The sequence below is a fragment of the Narcine bancroftii genome, chromosome 13 (assembly GCF_036971445.1).
Source record: "Narcine bancroftii isolate sNarBan1 chromosome 13, sNarBan1.hap1, whole genome shotgun sequence".
NCBI lineage: Eukaryota > Metazoa > Chordata > Chondrichthyes > Torpediniformes > Narcinidae > Narcine > Narcine bancroftii.
Window position 1 is genome coordinate 17,895,525 of NC_091481.1, and position 19,063 is coordinate 17,914,587.

The 19,063-nt window shown below is 42.1% G+C and overlaps 1 protein-coding gene and 1 long non-coding RNA gene across 11 annotated transcripts in view; one reads left to right on the plus strand and one right to left on the minus strand.

Annotated features, from left to right (window-relative positions):
• LOC138748142 (voltage-dependent calcium channel subunit alpha-2/delta-1) overlaps positions 1-12,282 on the minus strand; it is a 506,771-nt gene extending 494,489 nt beyond the window's left edge. For 4 of the 10 annotated variants that reach the window (XM_069907870.1, XM_069907869.1, XM_069907867.1 and 1 more), the window contains exon 1: positions 11,761-12,282. In XM_069907870.1, coding sequence (XP_069763971.1) covers positions 11,761-11,858 — 98 coding nt within the window. In that variant the 5' untranslated portion in view covers positions 11,859-12,282. The remainder of the gene's footprint in view (positions 1-11,760) is intronic. The other 6 variants (XM_069907873.1, XM_069907871.1, XM_069907865.1 and 3 more) reach the window with 3 other exon arrangements.
• The window catches only part of LOC138748149 (uncharacterized), a 43,763-nt gene continuing 36,277 nt past the window's right edge, over positions 11,578-19,063 (plus strand). Inside the window, exon 1 of the long non-coding RNA XR_011347832.1 lies at positions 11,578-11,891. This is a non-coding gene — a long non-coding RNA (uncharacterized lncRNA). The remainder of the gene's footprint in view (positions 11,892-19,063) is intronic.

Consider the following 19,063-nt stretch of genomic DNA (forward strand, 5'->3'; position numbering starts at 1 on the left):
CTATGGCGAATACCAACGTGTCATCCTCTCTGTTGGAGCTCTCACGGGCCTGCTGGAAGTCTACATACAGGATATGAGATTCTGTCAGATAAACAATTGAACACCAAGTTCATCTACAGTAACTACCATTACAATATCCTTCAAGTCTTCTGAAGAAACGTACAAAAATAAGCATGGTTCCAGAAGGAATAAAATGCATAAAAACCTGAACAAAATGGCTTGTCCAAACAATGTATAAGAAAAAAATTGCGAATAGGTTAGTTTTCTAGCTTTAAAAATCTTTCTACCAAATTAAATAATGTCACATTTTCCTGCATACCAATAATGATTTGTACCTTCATACACAGCCACTTCAGTGGTCTTCATCTCTTTGCCTTCTTCTCGCATCTTGTTGTGCTCAGCGATAAATTTGGCCTGGTATTAGTATAATTGGCTCTCCCAACTAGTGACATAATTAACGCATAACTTACTCACTTCGTGCTAGTAATCTGTTAACTATCCAGGGTTATATTCCATCTCCACTGGCTCCCATATCTTACTGAATGTTTTTCAAATGTTTGTTGTGCTTTATCTACCCTGTTAGTTATCTCTACAAAAATCTTTAAATACAATTGTAAAACATTTTTCTACTTTTAGAAAACCTCATTGCTCCAGTGCCATATTCTTAATTGTGTACTCGAACATTTTCCAGAAAACTAATGCAAGGCAAACTGTCCTCCTACCCTGAAATGTCTTTACCATTTTTTAATCTGCTAGAACAATTCTGGAGGCTGCAAGTTTTTGAACACCTCGACCAATTTATCCGCTATGTTTAGAATCATGGCAGTGCAAGTATCTCCCTCAGCTGAAGTTTCACATAAAGATCTCCTTTCAGGATAACTTTGGAAAGGAGAGGCTGCAATTAGAATACAAGTGCATAAAATGGAATAGGCACAGTCAACCGAGGAGATAAACACATAAAGAGTACTGGTATGGAAGGTGTATAGCGGAAAGTACAGTAAAATTCCTAAAATCTGGAATTCAAGCAACTGGCCAAAGCAAAGGAAAATAAATAAAACTTTCAATGAAAGTTTAAAATTGTAAAAGCAAATGTTCTCTCAAGTAACACATAAACCTTTGGTGAAGATGGGATCAAATATTCAGCAAGCGGAGGGCCTTGATTGGGCTTTGCTCATAGCAGCTGTTTGAATATGGTTGGGCTAGAATAAAATGGCTTCACCCAGGATGAAGAGCTGGTTGATGCCACTCGCCATTAGGGTGACTCTCTTAATGTTTCTCCTTATCCCTGCTTGGTAAGAGTCTTTTTCAGTATATTATTCAGTATATTAGTAAAGCTTTATCTGTAAACTTGGGGAAGAGGGGTTAATTATGACAGCATCAAGGTTAGTGTAGAGGTTAGTTATATGTCAGCGACCAGGGTTCAAATTTAAATTTTGTAGGTTACAGGAATTACCTGATTAAAGTGAACTTTACATAATTAAGGGCTACAATACTGATTGTTTTCAAATTACTTTATATTTGCACTGAGTTTTGACTTTTAAACTGTCTATTGTTAATGCAGGTGTATTAGTTAGGTATTGTAAGAGTGAGTCTCAAGCAACCAGAAAATTTGCTTATCCAGCATTCACCAATCCTCGTAGGTGCCAGATACCAGGAGTTTTACTGCACACAAAGGTTGCATTACAGCCTGTGTTGGAAGCTCAAGTGCTCAGGATTGTAGAAATCTGCAGAATGTGGCAAAACTAGGCAAGTCCATGACAGGCACCGACCCCCTATCACTTGAAGGCCTTGGCCTCAAGAAATTAGCCGACTTCATAAAGGACCCCCACCGTGCTGGTCATGAGCTCTTCTCCCTGCCATCTTCGTTAGGAAGGTGCTGAAGCCTGATGACCAGCACCTCAGTTTTTTATTCCAACTCTTGAACCTCCCCAAACTACCCTGACAATAAACTACTCCAAAACTGTCAAACAATCTGTCTGCACTGCTGAGACATCACTTTTTTTTTAAATCTAACCTTCAACTGTGAATATTTATCCTATAATATCTATTCTCTTTTTTGTCTCAGGGCACATAATGATAATTTAGCTAGTACCATTGTTGTTGGGATAGTGATGGAGATACCAGAGAGAAAATGGAATAGAGCACTTAACCATCAGACTCCTCAACAACAAGCTCAATCAAGGACTTATTTAAGGACTCTTACTTTGGCACTTTATTGATTTATATTCTCTGTATTGCAGTCAGTTTGCTTACATGTGTACATCGATTCCTTTTTTTTGGAACTGCCAAAGAAGTGGTAATTCTGCCTTGCCTACAGGAAAAAGAATCTCAGGGTTGTATGTGATGGCATGCAAGTACTCTGGCAATAAATCTGAATCTGATAACGATAAGGTTTATTATTATTTACACAAGAACAATGTACATTTGCTCAAAATACCTACTTGCTAGAGCCAAACGGGTATTGTAAAACTGTGATGTTATATATTAAATTACCATATAGAAAGATATAATGAATGCAAAGATAGATAATAACTATTCACAATTACAGCACTGCAAGTAAAAAGTAATGCTTTAATAATGCAGACATCTTTTGTGGTGTCAGAGTTTATAATTAAGGTAGTAAGGGGAGGTTCAAGAGCCAAATGGCCACTGGAAAGACTGTTCGTGAACCTAGAGGTTGTGATCAGGGTGTTGGGGGTTCTTTTTAATGCTGGCTGCCTTCTTGAGGCAGCACCTCATGTAAATAATTTCAATGGACGTGAGGTTGGAGCCAGTGATGAATCTGGCTATGTTTGTTACTTTCTGCTGCCTTTTACGTTCTTGGACATTCAAATTCCCAAACCAGGCTGTGATGCAACCAGTCAGTGCATTTTCCACAATGCATCTGCAGAAGTTCAACAAAGGTACCTTGATGAAGGACTCAATCCTGAAATGCCAGTATCTTTATCTTTGTGATATGAAGTACACTATTGGACCTGCTGAGTTTCTCCAGTATCGTGTTTTCAAAATCTCCTCAAACTTCATAGAAACTAGAGGCATTAGTGTGCCTTCTTCACAATTCTTTGATGTGCCACTATGGTCAATGTTTACTTAAAGGCATTCTTTATTCAGACACTGAAAAGCAATGATAACAGAAAATTGCTTGGTGGTAGAAAACCAGAATAAAACCAAATGTTTTTTTATTGTAAGTATTGAATAGTTCCAAAATTAGCTGCTACACACAGCTTTTTTAAAAAAAAACAATTAAAAAACCAAGGCATTTTAATATACGCTGGGCAGTATTAAGTGCTATGCTCCCATACATGACAATTTTGTTTGCTGTTGACCTGGATCGAACACCCAGTATCAATTGCTCTCACCAAGTTATCCTCAACAACTAAAAACTTGCATTTGACTAATCCCTTCAACACAAAACGAGATTCACAGGAAAAAAAACAGTAAGACAAAATCTGGCACTGAGCAATACAAAATAAAAAGTCAGAAAGATTCATTTGGCAGGGGAAAAGTCTTAAAGTAGAGGATAGCAAAAGTAAGGCAGAGATTGAAAGAAGGAGTTCATCACCTTAGTAGCTGAAGGTATGATTGTTTAGGGCAAAGTCATTTTTTTTAATGTTAAGTTTAGACATACAGCACAATAAAAGGCCCTTCCTGTATCTCCTGAATACACCCTTAGCCCAAAATCCCCCATATGTTTTTGGAAGGTGGCGGAAACTGGAGCACTCAGAGAAAACCCAGCGCAGATGGGGAGAACATACTAACTACTTACTGATGACATCGATTCGATCCCAAGTCACAGGCATGGGATCTGATAAAAAGCCAGACACAATAGAGGACAGGAATCACAGAATTTTTACATGGCACATTTTACATCTTGCAGAGATTTACAATTAATGTTTCTGATCCAAGTGCAATTGGATCTGAAGCCAATTCTGACAACAGCAGGATCCACACCACCCAGAACATGCTCTGTTCTCAGTGCTGCCATCAGGAAAGAGGTTTATGTGCCACAAGACACATACCACCAGGTTCAGGAACAGTTGCCACCCCTCCACCATCAAAGTGCAAAACAACAAACTCAATCGGAGACTCACTTACTTTGCTCATAATTTATTGTTGAATATTTATGTGTATTGCCCCATTTGTTTACATTGCCTTCTTGTTTATATTTTCTCTTTTGCATATGCATCTTTACTGGAGTACCATTTTTGTTCTTGCACTGCTGATAAGTAGAAATTCTGTCTCACTCACAGGAAAAAGAATCTCAGGGTTGTATGTGCTGTCATGTACATACTCTGACAATAAATCTGAACTTTGAACTTTGTAAATGAGACATTTATTATCATGCGACACAATCTCAAACAAGATAGATCTTAAGCAATGCTTCCCTAACATGACAAAAATTTTGAAACAAGTTATTATCAAAGTTAACGAAACTAAATTATTTTGACCATGCTTCCAGTTCTGTAATAAACACATCTTAGTCTTTTGGTTTCGTATAATTTGCCCTCTCTCCACAAATTTGAATCAACTTTCCTCCTCACGGGAAGTGTTCTGCACGAATTGAGAACATTCTTACATAATGATCGCAGAGTATTTTTTATTTTTAATTTAGCTATCTTTCTCTACCTTCCAACCCACAAATTTTAATTTTTTTATATTTAAATTTAGACATACAGCACGGTAATAGGCCATTTCAGCCCACGACCCCATGCTGCCCAGTTACACCCAATTGACCTACACCCCTGGTACATTTTGAAAGTTGGGAGGAAACCGGAGCCCTCAGGGAAAACCCACACAGAAACGGGGAGAACGTACAACTTCCTTACAGACAACGTAGTTCCGATTGCTGGTACTGTAACAGTGGTGCACTAACCACACCATCCAATCCCTGTCACCATCCCTATCTCTGATTCATAGATAGCCAAACATTTTGCATTGAAGTAAAATCTGGAACATGGACTGCAAATTTTGATTGGTGCTTTTAAAAAATGGGGCCCAAAAAAAATATGTGCATTATCTTCCCAGGTTTAACTGAGTTAAAATGCAAAATAGGAAAATTGCATTTAAATAAGACCTCCTACTGATAAAATCCTTCAACACCAAAAATGCACTTTTTCAATTCAGGGAATTAAATAGAAAGTCTGCAGATGCTGGGGTCGAGTGCAATACGCAAGCGAGCTGGAAAAGAAATCATTCATCATCCACAAGAAGTAAAGGTTAACCAATGTTTCGGGGTTGGGCCTTTCATCAGGTGACAGGTTTTTAAATAAGTCATTATTACAATGTTAGAAATCCACCCAATTTTCATACAGTAAATTCTCTTTTCGTAACATTGACTTAATATTGCTCAAATCACCAAAGATAATTTTCATGATCTTTTCCAAAATAATCCTGTGGATTTTTCACACCCATGGAAGTCATCTTGAGTTTAGCATCTCATCCAAAGAATAATATTTCCATCTGAAAAAACACGACGTTGGAGAAACTCAGCAGGTCAAACAGTGTACTTTATATAGCAAAGATAAAAGATGCATCACCAAATTTTGGGGTTGAGCTCTTCATCATGGTATGACAAAATGTAGGCAGGCACCCAAAGAAAATGGTGGGGGGGGGTGGGGCAGGAGGAGGAGCACAGTCCCACAGGCAGGAAGTCATAGGTGGATAAAGGAGAGACGGCACACCTGCAAACAGGGGGTGGAGGGATGACTCAGTGAATGGAGAGGGAAGAGAGTGGAGACCTGGAGGAATGAAGACAGAGGGAATGGGAAGGGAGGGAAAACTAGAGAGCCAGCAGCAACTCGAGAAGTCAATGTGAATGCCATCCAGTTGGAGAGTTTCTCCAGCATTGAGTTTTTACTTCAATCACAGTGTCTGCAGACTTTTGTGCTTTACTCAACACTTTCATCTGTGCAACACATCTTCAGGGAACAAAGAGAAGCAGAAAGGGACTCAGCAGGTCAGACACCATCCATGGAGATAAATGGTCAGTTAACAGTTCAGGTCAGGACACTTTACTAATCTACTTTATAGATCCAGCTTCTTCATTCAAGATTCCACCATCTGCAGTTCATGCCTTTACCTACATTTCTCAATGCACATTTCTATCATGGGACTGAATTCAAACCCTCCAAACTCACAGAAGGAAGTTCCACAAGGTGACAGCCAAGCAAAATGAGCTAGGATATGCAGTTGTTATAGCATTTAAAGAGTTAATGCTAATGTCCTGGACAATGCCACTGATTGCTGGGACAGCTGATCACTTCTCCACTTCTTTATTTAGGCAACACAGACAAGACAGGCAATCTCTTCCCAAAATAAATATCTGAGCACATGGCACAAGCAAACATTTAAAAATACACTGCTGCACAATGAAAAATAGCCCCATACCTACAAAGGCTAAAAGTCCTGGTAATCTGTGACTAGCTTACAACCACCAAGTGAAAGGTTTCATGCAGAAATGGTCGCCAAATAACGTCAAACGCTGAGGTAATTGAACCACAGCTTGTGGGTGGGACAGCAGGGATACAGGTCCTTCCAGCCAACGTGTACATGCCAACCACGTTGCCAACCTGAGTTAGTCTGACATCTACCCAAGACTGAAGCACACAAATCTGCATGGGAGGTAAAGATGTGGAATTTGAGGTCATGGTGGAAGTTGGCAGCAAAGCAAATAAAGTCCACAAGTCCTTACTTTGAATAAGGGCTCAGGCCTACAACGTCTGTAACATGACTTGACCTCCAATAGATGCTGTAAGACCTGTTGAGTTTCTCCAGCATTTCTGTGTTTTTACAATATCTACTGAAACCTTTCCTGCCCATGTACCTGTCCAGATGTCTTTTAAATGGTGTAATTATACTCACTTCCATCATTTTCTCTGGCAACTACGACCAGGGGATTCCACCCCAGAGCTGCAGCACTGCTTTTGAACCACAAACTGGAGGAAATTCAGGGAGGCAGCCCACATACAATGACCACATCCTCATCAATGGATATCAGTTACCAGCTACATACAAGTGCAGAGAGGATGTCACGGGGACCAAACACTACACAGCCAGGGCGAATCTCCCATACACAGAGGTCCGTGCACCCCTCAGAGCTCAGGACATTGCATTTTTGTCAGCAGGGGCATATCTAGGGTATGGCAGGCATAGCTAGTGCCCAGGGTGCCACCACTTGAAAGGGGGGGCACCACTTGAAGGTTATCCCCCCCCCCCTGGACATACTATGCTCAGAACACTCATCCTCCTTGATTGTCCTAGCATTCTATCCCAATGAAATACCTGGTCAAATGCTGAGGACTGTGTGGACCAGCTGACTGAGGTCCTAACCTCAATATATCATTGTCCCTGCAGGTTTCAAGGCATCATCCTGGTGCCCAACAGCACATACGGAGGGTGAGTAAAACTGCTGAGATCGCAGGGGACTCCCTTCCCTCTATCAATGACATCTACTGGGAGAGGTGCTTAAAGAGGGCTCAGAGAATCATTGAGGACCCTATCATCCAGCCTGCAGTGTCTTTGAGACATTAAAAAAACAGGACTACCAGGTGGGAAACAACATCTTCCCATAGGTGATGAGACAGAGAGAGAGCGAGAACGAGAGATCTATTTGTTTATTTAGGATTGCTAGGTAAATATGTCATTTGTGTGTAGGGTGTACTGTGTGAGCACGCTCTATGGTTCAGCAATAAATTGTTTTGGCGAGTTATATATGTACAATCAGATGACAATAAACTTGAATTTAAACTTGAGCTTAGGTTTGTTCCATAAATGCACCAGCCTCCATTTGAAAAAGTTGCTCCTCGGGTTCCTTTTAAATCTCTCCCCTCTTATCTTAAATCAATGCCTTTAACGCCCCTACTCCAGTGAAAAGACTGTGACCATCTTATTTCGGTTCCTCATGACTTTGTATGTCTCCATGTACATCCCTCAGTCTCCTATGCCAATATTGAAGGTAACCCCCAAGACTTCAATGAAAAAAGTCAATGGTGTGAAAAGAAATTTGTTTTTACGATCACCCCTTCAACCTGAAATAATTTATATTTTATTTACTTGATCCCAATCCCATCTGGAGCCACTATCAAATTCGAAGCCTCCTGTTCTCAGAGCCAAGACCCACCATTTCAAAGAATCATTAAATGCCTTGAATCTCCAAGTCCAAATCCTGTGCCAGCTCAAGGATTCCATGCCAAATTCAGTCCCAGTTGGCCAGCCGTGTGCTCTGCTCAGTTTCTTGAACTTCACAGCATCCTGACCACAGCATCACAGCATCCTGATCTGCTGCAATTGTCATGTCGGTGCTGCGCAATCGCTCGGCAAAAGGACAATAGACAATAGGAGCAGGAGTAGGCCCTTGGGCCCGTCGAGCCAGCACCGCCATTTTACAGATCATGGCTGATCACTACCATCAGTACCCCTTTCCAGCCTTATCCCCATAACCCTTAACTCCTTTGCCCACTAGAGTCTTATCTAACTCTCTTTTGAACATAATCAGCGAATCTGCCTCTACCACCCCCTGTGGCAGAGCATTCCACAGATTCACACTTCTCTGGGTAAAAAAATGTTTTCTCATCTCCGTCCTAAAGGACCTACCCTGTATTCTTAAACTATGCCCTCTAGTCCTCGACTCCCCCATCATTGGGAACAAGTAATCCGACTTCACCCTGTCTATCCCCCTGATGATTTTGTATACCTCAATCATGTCCCCCCTCATCCTTCTAAACTCCATCGGATACAAGTCCAGTTTTTCTAGCCTTTCAGCATATGTCAACCCCGCCATCCCTGGAACTAACCTTGTAAATCTGTGCTGCACACCCTCTATAGCTAGTATGTCCTTCCTCAAAATTGGAGACCAGAACTGGACGCAATACTCCAGGTAGGGTCTCACCAGGGCCCTGTGCAACTGCAGAAGGGCGTCTCTGTTCCTATACTCCAATCCCCTCTTTATGAAAACCAACATGCTATTAGCCTTCTTCACAGCTTTCTGAACCTGCATGCTAGTCTTCAGTGACCGGTGAACAATTACTCCCAGATCCATTTGCTCCTCCCCACTCCCTAGCTTGTCTCCATTTAAATAATACTCAGCTTTCCTATTATTGCCCCCAAAATGGATAACCTCACATTTGAACGTCATCATCCATTCAGCAGGTATAAGGTACACCTTCCATCCGATAGCCTGCAGGTCGCTCTTGGGCAAGGTGCAGGACCTGTTCAGCCTCCCAATCAGGGTCACATGAAGCCATGGATTGCAGATGGTGGATGGTTTTTACAAGCAGATTCCACAAATTGGAATTTATGGTTGTATAACTAAAAACACTGGGCAGATGAATCTGCTGATCAATGGTCAGGGTTACCTGTTCAGCATGGACACTGCAACTGAAGAAGGCGATGGGAAACCACTTCAGTATTCCCCCCCCCACCCCCCCCATGTACAATCATGAACTCATCATCAACTACAGTCTCAGCTCAAAGATGGAGCCTGTGCAAGATTGTAAGGTACTCCAGAGGATAGTGAAAACTACCCAACAGATTGTTGGAATGCAATTGTCGACCATCGAATCTATCTACAGGAACGATGTTTGGGCAGGGCGAGAAATATTATCAAAGAAACAGCACACTCCAACCAGGAAATATTTACTCTCCTACCATCGGGAAGTGGCGATGGGAGCCTGCACTCGTGCAACAAATAGCCTCTTTTTTTAAATGAAGCAGTGATAATGTTAAACACCAATTCACAGTGCTGCACTTGTATTTTATAATCAGTCATTTTTAACAATTTATTTTAGAATATTGTGGCTTTAATTGATTATAGTTTTGAACATAATGGATGTAACTATTTTAGATTCCAGTTGATGTGTTTCATTAGCTGGTCTACCAGCCGAATGACAATAAAGTGTATCATTGTCAACCAAAGGAGAACAGGGGGAGACAAAAACTACAATTTAGAGGGTCAGAGATATGATGGATGGAGAGACATTATCACCCACGCTAAATGGCAAGGCACCTGAATGAATGATGCAACGCCACCACAAATAGCTGGGGAAGATTCTTTCAGTTTCATTACTAGAGACTCAGAACTTGTGTGGCATTTATTCTTTGGCCTTCCCATAGCACATATTTCAATAGTCAAGAGGAATAGCAGGCAACTTTGAGCTGCATACAAGATTTTTTTTAAACCACCCACAGGCTAAGTTAGACAAGAAGTATTGCTCTCACACTCCTCCTAGTGGCTTACTGAGATCCTCCTAGAACCAGAGACGGAAGAACCAACCGGTCGGTCACCATCCATCCCCGTGGACCAACAGAGGAAGCTGAGAAAAATGGACTAATTTTTTTGAATGAGAATACTTGGAAAAGGCCATCATCAAATCTTCCATGCAGAGCAGCGGGAAAGGAAAATGAGTATTTTTATACTGCTGCTAGAAATAGACCAAAAGGCAAAAATTTGCCAGAGCCTCCTTCCTGTGAATCAAAAGCAGAAACTGCCAGGTTGTACTGCTTCGTCGATTTAAAAACCTCCTGCACAAAACAGCAACATCAAGGTAACTGGCTTCAATCCAACATTGTGATAATAAATCTTTACATCAGGAGATTTTGCCTGCAGTAACCCCAAAAGAGGTTTTAATTATTGCTCCAAATCTGGAGTCAAAAATTATTAGGCCCAGCTTTTTAAACAGGGCAACATAATGTAATTCAGAAGAAAATCTGTACTTTACAAGAACTCAAAATCTTTACTCAATTTTATTCCCAATTGAGCGATAATGCTAAAAACCGCACATACCTGCAAAGAACATCTCGACACGGCTTTGCAGCATAGAGTTTGCTCTGTTTAAAGAAAGGAGGACCCTGCTGGGTCTTCCACTGAAGTGAAAATAATGTCATGCTCTGGATTATAGTATGCCTAGGGTTATATTAGGAAACCAGCATGGCCCTGCCATCCAAGCGCAAGTGTGCTCCACTGCTTCTGGTTTCAGAAAGGTTAACTGATATTCCAAAGTTCTTTTTGTTTGGGAGGAAATAATGGTCCAGGATCATAAATATAAAATGTTATTCTGCCAATATTTTTTTAAATAAAAACATTCCTTTTGATCCTTACAATCGCACAACTCTGGACCTTCCAAAAAAGAAAGTGCTCTGCTCAATTCTTGGACAAAAGCTAACTAAGCAGCCTATCTATCCCTTTCTGATGGACTACGTGGAAAGTGAGTGCTCACAGGTGATGCCACAATGCAAATTCAGCGCAGAGGGATAATTGACCTGCTTATAAACAGAGGGAAAGCGTGTTCGACATTTCTTCACAGACACAGGTGTCCATCAATGCAAGCTGACGGCAACAAGCCCAATTCCCCCCAGCTCCCTCTGTGCCCGTCCTCAACAAGTTTCTTCCAGCATAATGCTACTTTACATTCTGGCCATCAAAGCCTTTCCCTCCACAAAACGGTCTGAATCCTGCCCGGCCTTGATTTCGGTTCAAGACCGGTTTGCAGCCTCCTTCAACGCTGGCTGGGCGGCCGCGCTCGCGCGGGCGAGTGTGTGCGCGCGCACATGCGCCGGGCCCCCGGCCCGGGGGGCGGCCCCGCGCCCCGCTCCAGAGCACGGGCCGGCCGGCCAGAGGACAAACGGATGCCATAGAAGGCTTTCCCTGCAATCACTGAAACACACTCCAGTCAGGCTCCATCCCCAAACCTGCAGGAGCAAGAGGCAGCGGGCACCGGACGCAGAGGCAAGGACAGGCAACCGGCTGGGCTCGCTGTTACTTACTCGTTCGCCGGAGGAAAGCTTTCCTGGGATGTGCAAGAGAGCATCAGGCACAACTGGATGACTGCTGTTAGACACACTGAGCTCCTAGATGCAGCCATCTTCCAAATGGAGCTCACAAAGTGCGAGCAAAGGTAAATTCCCCCCCCCCCCCCCCAACAAAATCAGTCTGTCCCAACTTAACCTCGGGGCGGCGAGAATTGGGAGAGAGAGAGACCCAGCAAGGACCAAATCCCAAACTAGCAGCTGATCTGAAGGGGCGCCGTCAGCCACCGGCTCGGTCTCCAAGCAGCTTTGGTGTTGCTTTCGAGTTTCTGGGTCGAGCTTCGTCCTGGGAGGGTGACCTCCGGCGTCTGGGCTGCGGCGAGCCCCCTCGCTCCGGGTCCCGCACTCGTGCCCATACAAGGAAGAGCAGGCAGGCTCGCTCCGTCTGCTGTGTGTGTGTGTTTGTGTGTGTGGATCGGCCGGCCGGCCAGCGGCTGATCGCTGTCACAGGATCATCGCAGCCAAGCCCTGGTTTATATCGGCGCTGTTCAAGGGAGCTGCTGCGTCTCCAAGTGACGCTTTGCAAGCAGTCAGTGAGGCGGGTTCATCGTCGCTGCGCCGCTTTCTCCTTGGACAATCACGTTTTGTTTATCTCTTTCTATCTATATTATAGCAACGAACAAATGCTTCATTTGCAAGCATTGGGTGGGGATGCCGAGTGCACAGCCAAGCACGTTCTGGGGAGCGTGTCGAGCCTTGCGCTACCTTGTAACGGGGGAATGGACGAGCCCAGCCATGGGGCAGGAATTCACTCTTTTGATCGTGGGGCTCATTCCACTTCGAGACGAGCAATTGCGGAATTCAATACATTTCGAGGGCGAACTTTCAGCAAATATGTGCATTTTAAAAAAAAACCACAGAGAAGAATTATTGCTGCTTTAATGATTTCATTATGTGACTAACTCCTGCTGAAAAACGTGTGCATGAAGTTCGAGAAGCAGTCCGGGCAAGGAATCCTTCCCCCCCCCCCCCCCCACCTTAATAAACCAGTGGCGCTGAAATTGGGCGAGGTGGGGTTCAATCCCGATTTCCAGTGCTCTCTGTGCGGAGTTTGCGTGCTCTCTCCTGTGTGGGCTTCTTCGGATGCTCTTGTTTGATTGGGTTACGGGCCAATTATAAATCGGGACCGTGGAGAAGTGGTGCCGAAGGGAATGTGGGGAGAATAGAATGGGCGTGTTAGAAACGGGTATGAGGATTGGAATGAGTCTGATGTACCAAAGGACCATTTTCTGGGCTATTTGACCCTCTCCTCTGTGGACAACTGATCTGTGCTGGAGTTTGCACAGACATGATTGAAGCCTACAAAGATGAATCAACAACGTCCCCAAAAAAAATTACAGCACGAATCCTAATTTAAGAAACACATTAAATCCAACAGACATGAAAGATGACATCTCTAGAAATGTCCTCTCCACGGAATTTCACCAAGCATGGAATGGTAATGTGAACAGCAGGAACACGGCTGCGAATTCTTTTGATGAGTTGAGGGCCAGAGGGAGTGGTGACAGAGGCATGTGTGGTGGGGCAACTGGCGACCATTACTGTGGCACTCATTCAGCACAAGGACATCAGTCAGTATAATTAAGGCATTTTAATTGTAGTAAACAAGAGCATCTGGACTTCGTGTGCTCGATGTTGTGAGAAGACGGAAGGTGGCAGAAAATAGAAAATGTAGCCCAGTTCATCACAGGATCCAACCTCCAGAACTCCAGTCCATTGAAGGCAACCACCTCTCAGACACTGCCTCAAGAAGGCAGCCAACATCATAAAGGACCTCCATCACCCTTGTTACAACTTCTCACTGCTACCTTTGCGAAGAAGGTAGAGGAACCTGAAGAACCAGCGTCCTGAGGTTAAAGAACATTTTCTTTTCATTGTGCATTAGGCGCTTGAACCTTCCCTTACTTACCATAAACTACTCCAACACAACAAAGAAGCCTGTCTCTACTATTGTAACACCATTTGTTTCTCTTCCACTGTTAATGCTAAATGTCTATGATCTATCTATATTTTGTACTTATAGTCTCTTTTTAATTTAATGGATACTGTTGTCATTTCTTTTACAAAGTACCCTTTTGGATGCAGAAAGTAAGAATTTCAGTGCATATGTATATTGTACAATGTATATAACCATTATTATGATAGAGGGCAAAACAGAGTAGAGCAAGTCATAAATAGTGGTAGTCCAGCAGTGACCCAATGAACAGGAAGTGACTACAAACATAAATCACAGAAGAGGTTTGCATTATATTGAGGAAAATGGCTAAGGTGAGAATGGAAATTTAAATGCCATATACACCACAGGAGGTGATATATCAACACAGCAATTTCAAATTCAAGGTAAAAATTGATAATCAAAGCATTGACTCCGCTGCAGACTGCTTCATCATAGGAATGCCTATGTATGTAGTTCAGGAACATCCCATTAATTAGAAGTACATTGAGATTTTACCCTTTATTCTGACAAGGTCCTGAGAATATTGCGACAATGTTATGCAACGGGCAAAAAAAAACAAACGTGTCTTCGTACTGAAGGAAATTAATTAGAGTTAATTAGAGCAGATGAAAAAAAGGTTGCATCTGGCTAGAGAAAGATGAAATGATTATCAGAGCCATTAAACCCAAAATGATACTGAGTTCCAGTCCTTTTTTTGGTGCTATCCAATACTTCACCTCCTGTTACTGCGTTGACTAGGAAGACAAATGATTCTCAAGCTCTGCAAATAAAGTCTCTGGAGCAAGGTTTTGTTGTGTACGATGGTGCCTGCCATGAATTGATACATACTTATGATGCTTATATTGGGCAGTGGTTAGCCATGCCATGGATCGTGGCCATCAGAAGCCTATGGCATACACCTCATGAATATTGTTGTATGTGGATGGTCGCTTTACAACACCCTTCGCCCAGTTCCAGGGGAGTGCTCTATTCTTCAGCAAAGGTACGATGAGGAAAGGAAGACACATCAGTTTCCCTGGAACTCCTTTATTACACACAAGCTTGATGAGAGGTCCATCACCCCCGTAGGGGATCAAAGAGCTCTCTGAACATGCAAAAACATGGGTTTAAATTCTCCAATGCTATCTGACATTAACTAATCGTAAAACAGTCACTTCCTAGGCAGCAAGCATTATCCCATCAGCATTAAGCTATGCAATGTCCATCTCCATGATGCACTATATTGTGGACCAATCACACCGACATGTTTCCTTCCCCTCAGGTATTTGATTACCCTAATTCTTGTAAATCACATCACTCCAGAGAGAAACAAGACTGTTGGAAGTTATCAGCCAAGATCAGCAACACACTTTCCAGAGCCTCTCGCTGTCCTTGGTCAGGGCTAATGGAATTTCAGATTGCTGTCATTGCCAGACAACACACATTCACGGCCCCCTTTACAGTCCTTCGTTATTCACAAATGTCCCAGCATAAGCATTAACCAATATTTAACCAATTATTATATATTAATAGTTTGGTTAATGAGTTAACGTGTAAATTTATTTGATGTATTAATCAACATCAACCTAAACCAGAAAGACCCTTACCTCTACACTTACAAATATGTTAAGCATTTCATTACCGGTAACCACAATAGTGAAAGCAAGGAAAGATGAGATACATTATTGAGAAATGTACCGTTGTACATTTTGAAAGAGGAAATAAACAGGCAGATTATTATTTGGATGGGGAGAAAGTTCAAAGTGCAAAGTGCCTTGGGGGTCCTCAGACAGGATAACCTAAATGTTAAACACCAGGATGGATGAGCAGTAAAGAAAGTGAATGCTATCTTGGCATTGGTTTCAGGAGGAAGAGTGTATAAGAGTAAAGAGACATTGATAAGGCCTGATGGGGCACTGGTGAGACCTCATTTGGAGTACTGCGTGCAGTTTTGGGCCCCTTAAAAAGGAGGATTCCAGGAATGCAAGGACTAACATGTGAGGCACGCTTAATGGCTCTTGGGCTCTATTCACTAGAGTATAGAAGAATGAAAGGATTGGACAGGGCAGATGTGAGTAAGATTTTTCCCTTGGTGGGTGAATCTTGGACAAGAGGGCACAGTCTTAGAATTATAAGGGTATCCGTTTAAAACAGAGCCAGAGGGGTCATGGATTTGTGGAATTGCCACATGCAGCTGGAGAGGCCAGATCGTTGGGGGGGAGTTGAAGAGGGAGATTGATAGGTACCTAATTAATCAAGGGATTATGGGGAAAAGGCCAAAACGTGGAACTAGATGTGAAAAAAGTTCAGCTCAGGCTGGATTTGCGGAGCAGACTCGATGAATGGCCTGCCTCTGTTCCTTTTTCTTGCAATCTTATGATTAAACGGTTAGAGAAGGAGCTGTTGCCAATTTGGAGTTACAGCAGTTTATAACTCTAAAACGGCCATTTGCTCAAGTTTTTGCCCAGAAAGAGTCCAGGTGACAGCTATCTGTTCATGGCACATTCTGCTCTGTAACATTCATATCAATCATGACCAGGAGAAAAGATTATCTTGCAACAGATACCATAACCAAAAAATTACTATTGTTGTTACAGATGAGTAAATGCGTAGCAGATTTTTATGGCATTCTTCCATCTGCTACTTGAGTGATCCCATTTAAAACCATCAGGTCAATGTTTGTAGAAAGATTAATTTGTTGTGAACTTTTGTCTGCTCATTTTCCCGATAGTCTTCCACAATGCAAACATTAATCAGAAATATTTTCTATCTTAAATATATTTAAAGGGAAGTCCAAGTGTAATAAATTCACATTGTTGATGATGTTAGCAGCAAATTATTATCCTCAATGGCACACGGCCTCAACTTTTTCAAGGGAAAAATACTGCAAAGTGAGATTTGACCCTTTCAGAAATCAACCCAAAGTTATCCTTCTTATTTCAATGTATTAGTTAAGCTTGTTTAAGCCGTTAATATACATATAAAAAAAGACAGTAATCACTCATGGGCACACTGCCACCTTGTTTTCCCATAGACAAAACTTAATGACTATTTCCTGTCAATTAAAATTACACAAAGCATGACAAATTTCCTGGCAAAGAATTGTTGTCAGAAAAGAAAGGACACTAATGTTATGTTTATTATTATGTTTTTAATTTTTTCAAAATGTTGCCCATGAAATTAAGTATGGCCCAGCTGGGTCCATTGTCACAGTGGGTCATTCCTGGATTTCTTCTAGATTAGCAGGAGATCATTTTATTTTGTGTCAATAATATTATTCCACTCAAACTTTGTGGCCTCTTCAAAATAATAAGCAAGTCAATTTTGCATTGAACCTGGCAGTATTATTTTGTTTAAGCCAGGGGTTTCCAACCTTTTTGTTCCTCTGTACCCCTTGGGCATTTTTATAGGTTCCCATGTACCTCTAAAAATTAAGGATAAAAAAAACGACATTGTGCAATCTGACTGTAGTGGCTATTCTCTCAGACCCAATGTCCCCCCTGAAAAGTGCAAATGTACCACTGGGGGGTACATGTACCCCAGGTTGGGAACCCCTGGTTTAAGCAGAAACCCAGCTCTCTTACTAATAGAAACCACACCACTGATCTTTAAAATAAAAATGTTATCAGAATTTAAAATGACAAGTGTATTAAATTTATTTTAATTATGAATTCATTAATCTTAATCAATTAGTACAACAGATTCTGCAGCCCAACCAGTCCACACTAACCACCCATCAACCACACATTAACACTAATCCTACATTATTCCCACTTTTTACTCTGCGCATTCCTTCTCCTTCCCCTTCTAGATTCTACTATTCACCTACATAGTGGGCACTATTTACAATTCCTAAATAACTTATCAACCCACACGCCTTTGGGATGTGGGGGGGGAGGAACCAGAGCAAGCAGAAAACGCATGTGGTCACATGCAAACTCCACAAAGGCAACGCCTTCCTTGCCTTACAGTGTCTGGTCCTGTGTTTTGACACTATAGGACAGAAGCTCTGCTCGTTGCATCCCTGTGCTGACTCCTAAGTAATAATGAAGGTCAAAATAAATAGATCAGAGTGAATTAAAATGTTTTCTTTTATACGGGAGAGTGTATAGATTTGATCAGTATCATTGTTCAATGGAGTACAGAAGGAGGCCACTTTTCCATTTTGAGTGGTTGATTTAGCATCCCTTATTGAACTTGGCAAAGGACAAAAATAATTCTGAGGACACGTCCATTTTTATATGCTGTGTGTGAGAGAGACAGAGTTTTACTCAATTACTGTATTCAGAGCCTTTTTCAAAAGATGAAATGGATGAGATAAAATTCATGTTTGATTAAATGGTGCATGGAAACACAAGAACATAAGAAAAGGAAACAAGTTCAGATACACAGTCGCATGTACCAAGATTAGACTATTTAAAAACTCAGTCAGGAGTCCGATAGTAGCAGGAAAGCAATTTTCCTTGAATCTGGTGGTGCCTGATTTCTTCCTCATGCATCTTCTTCCTAATTGGGGTTTGAAGTGTCCATGATGGAATTTTGGCTGCTTTTCCAAGGTAGTGGGAGTTATAGATGGAGTAAATGGAGGGGAGAGTTTTATGGGTTTATGTGATGGCCTGCTGCAGTTCCTTCTGGTCTTGGGAGGAGCAGTTCCTCTACCACACAGTAATGACCCCTGATAGGATACTTTCAATGGTGCAGCTGCAGAGGAGGTATGTCATTGGAAACCCTGGCAAATTTCTACAGATGTATGTAGGAAAGTGTGCTGACCAATTGCTTCACAGTCCAGTATGAGGAAGTCAATACCATTGTGCATAAAGCCCTGCCAATGGTGGTGGACGCAGTCGAGGACAGCACAGACAAAGTGTTTTGCCCCACTCTCGAGAACGTCTACAGGGAACGCTGCTGTCGGAGGGCAGCAATAATCATCGAGGATCCACCCCACCCGGCACGTGCTCTGTTCTCGCTATCGGAAAGAGCTATTGGCACCACAAGACTCGCACCTCCAGGTTCAGGAACAGCCACTCCCCCTCCACCATCAGACTCCTCAACAATAAACTCAATCAAGGAATTAGTTATGAACTCTTACTTTCGAACCTTACTGTTTTATTTCCTCTCTAAATTGATCAGTCAGTTTGTTTACATTTCTTTATTTGTTTACATGGGTATTTTGAATCCTTTCTTTGCACCGTCAATAAGTGGCAATTCTACTTTTCCTGCAGGAAAAAGAATAACAATGTTGTATGTGATGCTGTGTATGTACTCTAATCTGAAATCTGAAGTCAGAATTTGGGCATGCCAAATTCCCTCAGGCCTCTGAGGGAG